General features: G+C 34.1%; 1 protein-coding gene across 2 annotated transcripts; it reads right to left on the bottom strand.

The window, feature by feature from the left end:
* Positions 1 to 1,448: 1,448 nt before the first annotated feature.
* LOC132302438 (65-kDa microtubule-associated protein 6-like) lies at positions 1,449 to 9,903 on the bottom strand. Of its 2 annotated transcripts, none has more exons than XM_059799303.1 (11): positions 9,850 to 9,903; positions 8,366 to 8,569; positions 4,276 to 4,539; positions 3,354 to 3,569; positions 3,118 to 3,273; positions 2,881 to 3,040; positions 2,633 to 2,784; positions 2,273 to 2,360; positions 2,115 to 2,188; positions 1,950 to 2,024; positions 1,449 to 1,801 (listed from the first exon to the last, which is right to left on the bottom strand). In XM_059799303.1, exons 1-11 carry the CDS (start codon positions 9,871 to 9,873, stop codon positions 1,466 to 1,468), a joined length of 1,749 nt encoding a protein of 582 aa, XP_059655286.1. In that variant the 5' UTR covers positions 9,874 to 9,903; the 3' UTR covers positions 1,449 to 1,465. The 2 variants fall into 2 exon arrangements, with proteins under 2 accessions (XP_059655286.1, XP_059655285.1); XM_059799302.1 differs by having other exon boundaries at positions 9,189 to 9,899.
* Between the last annotated feature and the right edge of the window lie 1,685 nt (positions 9,904 to 11,588).

Raw genomic sequence — 11,588 nt, forward strand, 5'->3', positions numbered from 1 at the left:
ACAGAGAACATCGATGGAGGAGAGAGAAAGTTGGGGTGCAAAATGACCTAAAATATTTAAGCGTCGCCTTTATACTTGTTGTAGAGTGTTATAAGTTTGGCCGAATTACTTCCTCCGCTACAGTGCATGAAGTGGGCCAAACAATGCTGAAACAACTTAAAACACCATTTTGGTGTTTCAAGTTTTGGGCCTTTTTCTTAAAATGTTTTACAACTGTTCCAAACAAAACATAAAGAACCAAACATACTTTGGGCCACTTTTGGGCTACTGTAGCGACCTGCAACAAAAACACATGAAGTAAAACAGATACCAAACAGGAAAGCATTCATCTGCACCTCAGACTCGCTAACACCAGCTATAAACAACCCAGATAACATACACCCTTCTCTTCATGTCTACTATACGATCTGCACTACAAGAGAAAATAATACATTTACATGCAAAAGTAGAACACAACCAAAACTCCCAACATATAATAATCAGCTGCCTATATTTCAACAAACAACAACAACAATTATATGTCACAGCTTCCGGCACCTGTTATTCTTCAATCGAATTAGCACCCAGATGCATGATCCTCAAATGTCAGAGAGATACCATTTTCCGAGTACTTGTAACAAATTACAACCATAATACTAGCGTACATTCCTTTTTTATATTCACAAGATTTCCACCGGACCACTGCATAATCCAGCATACAGTCGTTGAATCATAGGAGGTTGCTTATTTCTGCACAAGACAATTGAGATACAAGGTTAAGTGACAGAAAATATGAAGTAGGCTATAAAACATTTCGGAAATTTAATTGAAACAGCACCCCAATATATTGGACACCAGTCATATATTCAATCAATCTTCTTCGCAACAGAGGAAAAATATTTATTTGTTTCCATTCTCAGATTCATGTGTGCGGTGGCTGGTAAGTTTTTTTTTTTTTCCTAAATACTGCTGGTAAGTTTGAATGACAGACCTACCAAAACCACCAAATACCAGGCCACTGAAGAACCCATATTCTATACACTATAAATTGGTGTTTGTGTAAACATGGTAAATTCATTGACGAGTAATTGACTAACACTGAAGATTACCAGCAAAGTATAATTTTTGTTCCTATTTATTTCTTTTGTTGAACAACACCCATGCTAGCTACCATCCAACAGGAGTATTCCACCTCGTATGAACTGATGTGTGCAATCACCTTTTGGAGCATTTTAAATAGGTCAATTTCCTTACAATTATAGACACGTTACAGAATTCAATATTGATAACTTGTCAACCTTTCTGAACGTATAGGCTTATGATTTCGTTTTTATGAGTGGCTCCATTGAAGAAAATTGTATATGTGATGGAAGATTCGTTGTCCTGTGATGTCCTAGTGCTAACAAATCTGAAATTTTCATCATCAACTGGCACAAAAGATGAATAAAGAACAATAACACAAGACATACCATTTCAACATTCAAGTTCAACCTTGAAGAGGAGACCCTGGCTCAGAACCACAAATCGTTGAAAATGATATGGCATCTTCTTCTGTCATGGCCACAAAGTTCAGTGGTGAAGTAGACAGTCTTCTCATTTCTTTAAAATACCCATTTTGATGCCGAAAATAGGAGCGTGGCGTTAGAAGCTCTGCAGTTGGACCAGCAGAGTTTCGGTGAGGTGTTGGAGTCGTGGATCCATTTCCATTCACTCGATGTCCATTTGCCTTCCAAACATTATTATTGCTTCTTCTTGGACTGGGTTTCGACCCATACATTGCTTTCTTCTCTGAGAGCAGCAGATCTTGGAGCTTCTTTTGGTCCTGAACAGAGGATAAGAACCATTCAACAGAATATCCTAAGAAAAGATGGAATGTCTACATGAGGCATTTAAAAAAAAAAAAAGAACAAGTACTAAGGTTGAGTTTTGATCTAAAAGAATACAGTTTTTGTTTGGTTAAATGAAATTACCTTGTATCGTTTCCTCTCCTCTTCTTTCTGCTGTATGGTTAGTTTGTAGTCCTCCAAGATTGATACCAATCGGGCCTGCAAAAGATGTTGAATACAAGTTGATTTGAATAACAGCACCACCAGAATAGAGTGTGATCTAGAATCTCATGCTACCAAAAAACTCACCCCATCATAAAGAAACAACTTATTTTTCTCATCTTCCCACGCTAATGTCTTACTTATCAAATTGTTAATCATCGCTGAAAAGAGTAGCTTGTTAGCTCCAAAGGATAGTGACAGCTCAGGCAAAAGATGACATTATTTATCATGCCATAATGGAATACCTGGAATCTTATTTACAGTAATTCGAGCACGTTCTGCACGCTTTAAATTTATGTGAGCACCTCTTCCAGAACTGTACTTCTTGTCATCCTGAGAATCAGCAAGAGCTCTTAGAAATTAACAATATCCAGAAGTTCTCACTTTAAACGGTAAAATGTAGATAAGAAATTATGATTTATTCACATAAATTTTACTCTTTTAAGATAAAAGAACAGAAATAACTGACACAATTCAAGGCACTAGACTCCTTTATTCAGAAGTGACAGGCTATATAACCACAATCATTTACCTACCCAAAATAATAATAATTAAATAAAATAAAACAAGAAGAAAAAGTAAAACTATACTTATGTATAGCTTACTTGATTATACTCCTCGAGCCATTTTTCCTCTTCACAGGCAGAAAGCCATCGTTCTATCCTATCCATAACTTCCTTTCGGCTCAAAGCTTCTGCTTTTGCTTTGTTTATTTGTGATTCAATGTTTGCCAGAAGTTCGCCAGGATCTACAAGACCTGAACAACAGAATTATTTTAAATGCATTATTTTGCAAAACAAGTTCAAAATGTTAGAAGCAAGCAGTTTACTGTATAAAGACAATATATTATTACTGGAATCTATCATTGCATTAGACTTCTCAGCAGTTGTGCTTTGATCAGGTTCAATATGGATCTTATAGCATATATCCTCCAACTCTGACCTCCTTTTCATAACCAGCTCTTTCATTCTGCTTGCTTTCAGTTTAGTGAGCCTCTCCACTTCTGCTGATGCCTGACAGAAAGAAATGCATATTTTAGTAATGAAATTTCCAACTAGTAATAATTAACAAAGTGAGGCTGCTTTCAAACCTGCTCGAGAATCTCTATTGAAAGAGCACCTGGTTCCACAAGTTCCAGTTCTGACAATCCAAGAACAGAGGTAATCCTTACAAAGTTGCTTCTATCTTCCTTTGTTGAGTCCATCAAATTCCAAAGTTCAAATAGTGACGCGACAGTATCTTTCAGCTGCATTTCACAACAGTGATTACCTTAGATAACAAGAGAGAACTGAAGATCCGCTCTTAACTATTGGGGCATAAGATTACCTTCTGAAATCGAACTTTTCTTTCCGTCTTCAACCTAAGAATGGCCTGCTGCAGGCCTCCCAACGTGCTGTCACTCATGTTAGTGGACTGTTCCAGTCTTGTCCCGTGCAAGCTTGGATGCACATCAGTCACTATCTTGCCAAAATCCAACCCAAGCACACCACATAAGTAATGCACCTCATTCACATACTCCAATACTTTATGAAGCCGTTCAGACTGCAAGAAGCAAGAAATGCATCACTATTTCAAATTGAATTACATCATTCAGAATAGTTAAACTGCCTTTATTCTTCAGTATAAGCATGTGAAAATTTCTCTTGTATAATTGCAAACTGTTTACACTGCAGAATCAATATAATGACAACAGGCAACAACATCGCAGAATTTCACTTAACATTTGCATGGGCACAATGCCAAAAGGCACAAAATTCATGGGACCGTGTAAACTGCAAATAGAAAGCAAAAATTCAGTTCCAGTTCTGTTCGTCGCCTGCTATGCTAATTTGAAACAAACATCAATTGCTTATCCGGAGTGATTGATGTCTGCATGTGTGGAGTTAAACTAGTTTCTTGCTTCACTAATATAAAATGCTCAAAGCTTTGGTTCAAAGTCTTTAGCTGTTACACTTGTAAAGATTTCCAGACCTTGAGAAATGTGTCAATAGTGTTCAACCAAATAATACTTGAAAGGTAATGACTTGAGGAATATGTCATCCATTCACATTAAGTGTTTGGTACAAAACACAAGCAGTCACCATCTATCAGGAAGCTAATGTGACAAGTACTGACAACTAAACATATTTTGATTTAACCTTTCGGGGGACAAAAAAAAATTATTTTGCTGTATGCACAGTTAACTAAAGGTGGCATGAAAATAGAACAATAAGGGCATCACCTGAAAAGGCAATGCCTGCATAAATACCTTCTCCTTTTGAAGAGTTTGGAGGTGTGTTTGGTATTCAGAAAGCTTTCTCAGTGACAAGTCCTGTTCTTCCAGATTTAAGAAACCCACAGCACTGGTGAGGTGACTGTATCCTGATATCTCACCAGTGATCTTCTCAATTTGAGTTTTTATCTCTGCAAATTGCTTAATTCGTTCTTCTTTTTTTAGTTTTAGGTCTTCCACCAGTGGCATGACCAACGCTAGTTGCTCTCTCAATGATGTTGACTTCTTCTCTGTCTGGATCTGTTAATTTCATATATGCACAAGTTAAGGAGTGATATTAAAAAAGAAAGGAGGGGGAGGGGGGTGGGTTAACCTTAAAATTTTAATTGAAAATAAAGAACTAACAGATCAATGCTAATGGATAAACTAGCTTCAGCACATAGTTTACTAGCCAAACAAATAAATAACAATTACAGACAATAAATTTGAAACAATCCATAAGAGCAAATTTTTTTCTGTATATATGTACTAAAATCAAGTTCCATTTTTAGCTAAGCACATGGTATAATTTTCAAGCTAAAAACTCGGATACAAGATATACATGAAGGTAACCAATATATTATACAAATTCTGACAAATACATATAACACTAGTCGTCCCCACACTCAATAAAGCTTTCAGTCATGTCGTTATAAATATTTCAAGATAAAATCCTTTGAAGGAATTACCAAAATATAAATAATTAAATAAAGCAAAATGAAAACTCTTTGGAGGGTAAGCAATATGAACATACTTCTACATGAGTTAAGTCTTACCAACATTGATATCAAACTTATTTACATGCCAAGCCTTATTAATTTGATTATATATGGTTCAGTCATTTTAGTTTACTACATGTTTTCTTTTCAACAGTCAATGGTGCAACCAGAAGAGACCGCTGATGGTAAGTCTCCTCTTCCTTGTGCATGGTTTTGCATGGGAGTTATTTTGAATTTTCTTTGTTTCTGCATTCAAACAAAGTGAATTTTGAATCTGAAACTGTAACAAATTCATCCTAATTTCTGTTTGTTCTGTTCCTTCGACTCACATTTACTTTTCCCACAATTTAGCAACAGCTAGTAACAACACCGAAACCCATGGCATGCAGGTTTTGCCCATATCTAAAGGTAGGTCAATATAGAACCAACAATATTTAAACAAATATAAAGAAGGTCATTCAGAAATTAGAAAGGGAGATAATAGTAGGCATCAGAAATTAGGATTGACTCATGAATTTCTTGGAGTCCCATTATCATTCCCCAATTAGAAAAAGGTCAAGACTATCAAGAAAAGATTAAAAAAAAAAAACATGCTAGGAACATAGAAGTGAGGTTAAATTAGAAAACACGTTCACAACCAAAGCCGAAATCTGGAATGTAGTTCGACGCGTGAGGGAGAGAGAGAGATAGAGAGAGAGAGCTTGATTTATGAAGTCAAAGAAATTAGCATCTAAGGAATAAATGAAAAAGACAAAATCAAGAATTGGGTGCACATCAATTGGGCATTTCCCTTATTTGCATATTGATGATCAGTGCTTAATCTCAGAAGAGACTATATCACCCATCCCTGCCATTTTGTCTGATGGCAGATGTTGTACTTCCAAAAACATTATGCATGCCCATGTGAAAATTCAAACTCCACTCAAGCATATAACTAAAGAAAGGTTGTTAAGATATTGTATACAAGGATTTTTACACAAATTCATAATGAGAACCATCCATATAAACATCTCTTGCATAATTAGAACATTGAAGTACAGATTGTTGATCGGAAAGAAGCTTGTTACCAAAAAAAAATCTAATGAAGAAAAGATAACCATCAAGTTGCAGATTCAGTGCAGAATCTAGAAGAATCTGCAATATCCTTTAAGATGCAGATTTAATTGGTTCTGCACATTCAGCTTTTTCCTACAGCTAAAGAGTTGAAACGCAAAAAATGCAGGGACAAATGACCTCAGAATTGGGCAAATCCCCAAACACGTGCTCAATTTTAATATCTTGTAATATGTAATTACTTTCCAAATCTACATATATAATTGTATTATACTGTCACAGTCTCGACCTTATTGTTTCTTTGAAATAGGACACTCTCACATTCTCATACAGCTGTTGTTCTTTCTCCTTGCTCAAGTAACCTAGCTTGTTACCAAATTTCTCGGTAACAAGCTTCTTACCTAATCATTGTTGTAAAGTTAAAGACCTTAACTACTTGCATAATGACCAACGGGCCAGTGGCCTAGCGGTATTAGGCCCTTACTTCCCAAAGGGAGGTCAAGGGTTCAAGCCTCAGGAGGCATTGTCTGTAAGTACCAACGAAGAAAAAAAATAATACTTGCATAATGTATTTAATGCTAACTTTCATTAAAATAACAAACTGATGCTTTATGATCATTTGTTCCCTACTAGGGCATCACTCGTAAATTATTTTAATTAAAAAATACATTGAATCAATTCCGTCAGCTCTTCTGGGTAACTTAGCTGAGTTAATTTTGTGAACACATCAGAAAAAGCTTATTTAAATACTGACCAATCTCAAATAACTCAGTCAACTTAAGTAACTCTCAATTTCACTTTTCATTTTCAAGATAGCTTGTCAGTCTCAGTGACACAAACCACACTACAAGTAGAGTAATTTCATAATCTTCCCCACTAACAAGAATTTCGTGAAAGAAATTGCAATTGCATTTCATTCACTCTGTTGTACCAGAGTATTTGGTCTTTCTAGAATGAATAGGTACACAGAGAGAGACACAGATGCTGATAAAGACAATGACGAGGGGCATATACTTCCAACTATGATGTACTCTAGATTGAAATCAACCCCATTCTACAATAAAATTAACTGTTGGTTTACAATAAACTATAATTGAAAATAATTGATAGTATATAATGTATGCTCACAAGGAAACACATTAACAAGTTTGTTGGAAGACTGATAACAGGCTAATAAAGGCTTTATTGTTGTTAGTTATATTCAGATTTTCCAAATCTTTCTCCAGCCTCTGAAACTCAATTGAATCTTTAAGTTATTATTTTTACAAATCCTTGCTACCCGTCAACATGGATTTTGATAAATACAAAAAAATATAGAAAATTATAGAAACTGTGCCCATCATGTAAAGCACCAACAACGCATCACCATATCAGATTATGGATACGTTAAGAACTTCTATAAAATCAATTGAAATTGGTAACAATATTTTAAAGAAACTAAAGAAAATATCTAATAAATTGTGATAGTCCGGGGTGTCCTAGAGGCCAGAACAGCCATTAATAGCCATTAACGGCCAATTTGAAGTTTAAGTTGAATCAATGGTTGGCAAGGTTGCACAGCCTTCTTCAGAAATTGTATGTATAATACCAGTAAAACCTCTAAGTGACAATTTTCTATCCACTAAGATTCTGACCTTAAAAGGTTTTGACCAATTACTGTAATATAATTATTTTCCAGTTGCCATGGTAAAGAAAAGGTGAATAAGACAACCAATCAATTATACAAGTTATCTATTTCTCATTTACACTGAATTCCTTGCTGTTTGCTAGTCCCTCATCTATGAGACATTATAATTGACAGCCAAGGGCAAATAATCCAGTCCTGCTCCTACTGCACATCCCATGAACCAAGGAAAAAGGACTTTAATTCTGAATGAAATGATACCAATAGCACCAAAATAGTTCATGAACAACCCAACCCACCTTTTATTTTTGAATTTCTTGCAACTTAATTGATTCATCATTAATATTAAAATTAAGACAAACTTTAGAAAGGTGCAGTTGATTTTATCAATCTGAATGATGATTTATATACACTTCAATGACAATACGTCCAGCACCCGCATAAAGTGATCAAAGTACTTTGAAGATGCAAGTAATTTTAGCAGAAAATATCATCTGAGCTAAGCTAACATCCAACTAACCTAACCTATTTTTTGTTTAAAGTACACAGAATAAATGGAAATCAAAATTACTCTTAACAAAATAGAAGGGAACAAATATAAATAAAGGTGAGAAAAAATGATGCATCAGTGAAACAGAAAGGAAAGAACTGATAATGAGAGTTTCAGTTTGTACAGAAGCTTTCTTTTTACCGGTGACTGAAGATTGAGTTCCCCAAGAGCAGCCATGAGTGTTGCAAGCTCAGCTTCCTTTGCAGCAACCGAGTGATGAAGACGAGCTTTGGCATTGGCAGCCTCATCCACTTTTCTATGATAAACTGCTAAGCACTCCCTCTCCAGCTCCAACAACATGCGATCTTTATCAGCTTCAGTCTCACCAATGTCATTCCATATTTGCTGCTCTCATCATAACAAAAAGAACATATTTGTTATATGGCTCTGTTTTCATCTCTTAAATGATAAACATAAAAACTTGAACTTGATGGGTATGGGACACGTTTGTTATAAAATTAAGAAAAGTACACAACAACAAAAATTGGATGCAAGGAAGCAAATGAAATTTGACCCAAAGTAGTGTTATTCATCGTGAATTAAACTAAGTAAACAACAATTTCTCACAACATTAACAAAAAAAAAAAAAAGGTATGTATCTTCAAATCAGATAACAACAGATGAACTGAACATCTCCCCAATTGAAGTACCCACTGCTTCTTCCAACCACGAAAATAGTTACAGAATTAAGAAAAGCAGACAACCCACATCCATTGAACCAACCACCTACCACAACTCAGCTCATTTTGCAAAAACCCACTTAAATTCGATCCCAACAAAACACAAATCCTCTTTCAAACCAGCATAAGGAGAACCAACAACATTTGAAACCAAAATTAGTTGAGAAAGAAAAGAACCCAATAGACCAATGCACATATAAGATGTTCCAAAGATTTTATTATTATTTATTATTCATTAAAAACAACAACAAAACCAAACAAAAGAAGGTAATGGAGAGAGAGACCTGAAGTTCTGAGAGTAAAGTATTGCAACTAGTGGTGGTGCGGACACTGGTAGGAGTCCCCATTGCAAGCACCCTCCAAGAAAGGTTGAGAATCTACGTGTTTTTGCGAGAACCCAAACCCCAAGAAAGTAGTAAGATATCAACTACAGTGCTCACAGGAAAGAACAGAGGAAACGAAAAGGCTTGGAAGTTAAAAAAAAAAAAAAAAAGTAACAGAGAGAGAGAGAATTTTATAGGAAGACGGGAAGGGGAGGAATTAGAAGGGTTGGTTGTTTGAGGGTTTTAAAGTGGAATAAAGAAGAGAAGAGGAGCATCAATAAATAATGATTATATGATAAGCGAAATTTCTTCTGTGTCTACATCTCCCTGTGCTTGCTTAGTCAGATCTCTGGAGCTTCCTCAAAGCTCAAAATATGCACCTTCCTTACCCACTAATACAAATCTACAAACAGTGTGTTTCTTCAAATTAAAATAAAAAACCCAACAAAAATCAATGACGAAAGCCAAAAAAAAAAAAAGAAAAAAAAAGGGTATCTCTATCGATATATCTATCTGTTTGGTACGTATAGATAAGCCAAATGTATCAAAACACCAAGAGATCACAACCACCATGAACACTGCTTTTCATAATTTGGGAGTTCAGCTATTTTGCGCCAAATACCTGTATTGAACCTTCTGCGCACATTAGCACAGAGTTCCATGTTTTTGTTTTTGCCCTCTTTTTCTTCCTCTTTTTCTCCCTCAAGGAAGTGAGTGAGAGTGACGTTTCAACAGCTTTTTTTAGGTATTATAATGTCTTTTTCCTTCTGTTTTTTTTTTTTCTTTATTTTTTTTAGGTACCATAATGTATATGAGTATTTTTTATTTTATATATATAAATGAGTAAATCACTGTAACATCAAAATTTACAGCAAATAATGGACTCTTATAAATCATGTTGAAAGACTAAAAATAAAATTAAGATTATTTTACATAAAGTAACTATACTTTTTAATCAATCAAAGTTTAAACTATTGCACCAAATAGACTATGTATAAGAAAGCTTCATGAATCTTGAAATTTTCAATAATACTAACATTTTGAAAAATTATATTTAAAAAATGACATAAATATCTTTCAGCATTATTATACTACTCCAAAAATCTTTTCAAAAATAACTTTAACAATCTACTAAAAAATGTTATTATCAAAAATACAATCACATGCAAAACGAGATAGACTGGAGAAAGAAACCAGTAGTGAAGCGGGTGGTAGGTTACATCGGGTGTTATTATAAAAAATTAATGTAAGTAATTACCTTTTTTTTCTTGCGCTCTTAATGATGGGCCTTATTAAAGATGACAAAATCAAACATCAAATTTGAGCCAGTACAGTGTATCCATCTAATTGTATGGAAAGGAGACAAAATACTTTTCTCCATAATATTTATTATTTCAATTTTTTTCTATAAATACTAGAACCATACTAGCCACCGTTAAATAGAATCATATATTAATATTAGAATAGTTTGTTTATTATTATTATTTTTTAAAACACTTGTCAGTTGTCACACCAACTTTTCTCCCTTCAAAAACTTGAATTTTGGGCCTTTGATTTTGAAAGATGATAAAATATCACAAAATTTTATTTGTTTGGAAGTAAAATGTTTTCTTAACAAAAAATTTAATGTAAAATATTTTCTTTATTTTTTATTTTTCGGTGTTTGACAACCTGTAAAATATTTTATAAACTACCTTTTGATCACAATTAACTCTCTCTTCTCTATGCTAAAACAAATTTCACTCTCCTTTACAATAATTTCTCTCTTCTCACTCCGTGCAAAAACAATTTCTTTCTTGACCAACTAAAATTTGTATCCCTCTTTCTCTCTCCTCTCACTTTATGCATACATATAAAGAGAGAAGAGAAGGTTAGATTGTTAGATTAGAAGAAGGATTAAAAAAGATTAGTTATTAGAAGGATATAGGTATTTAATTAGAATACGGATAGTTACATGACTTAAGGTTGTCGGAGAAAAATGACATACGAATTTTTTTTTGATATATCATTTTCAGTTATTTGAGAATAAAATGATTTACGTAAAAAATACTTTTTAACTTTAGAGTCTCCCAAACACCAAAAAATGAGAAAAATAATTTTTAAAAAATATTTTACGGAGAAAATAACCAAGCCTAACAAAAGTAATTTTGTAAAAATAAAGTCATGTATTAAACCTATACAACTTTTTTAAGTATTGTGCAGGATTAAAATACAAACCAAGCACATTAATTAGAGAGAAAAACAATTTGGGCCCGAGTCAATAACTGATTTCGTCACGCTATGATATAGACCCAATTCCGACCGTAATTATGATTACAACACACCAAATTAGGTTGTGTATGTGTATTATGTGATAATTAT

The sequence above is a fragment of the Cornus florida genome, unplaced genomic scaffold (genome assembly GCF_030987335.1).
Source record: "Cornus florida cultivar Cherokee Brave unplaced genomic scaffold, ASM3098733v1 CherokeeBrave_3.0.0_Hap2_Chr04, whole genome shotgun sequence".
NCBI lineage: Eukaryota > Viridiplantae > Streptophyta > Magnoliopsida > Cornales > Cornaceae > Cornus > Cornus florida.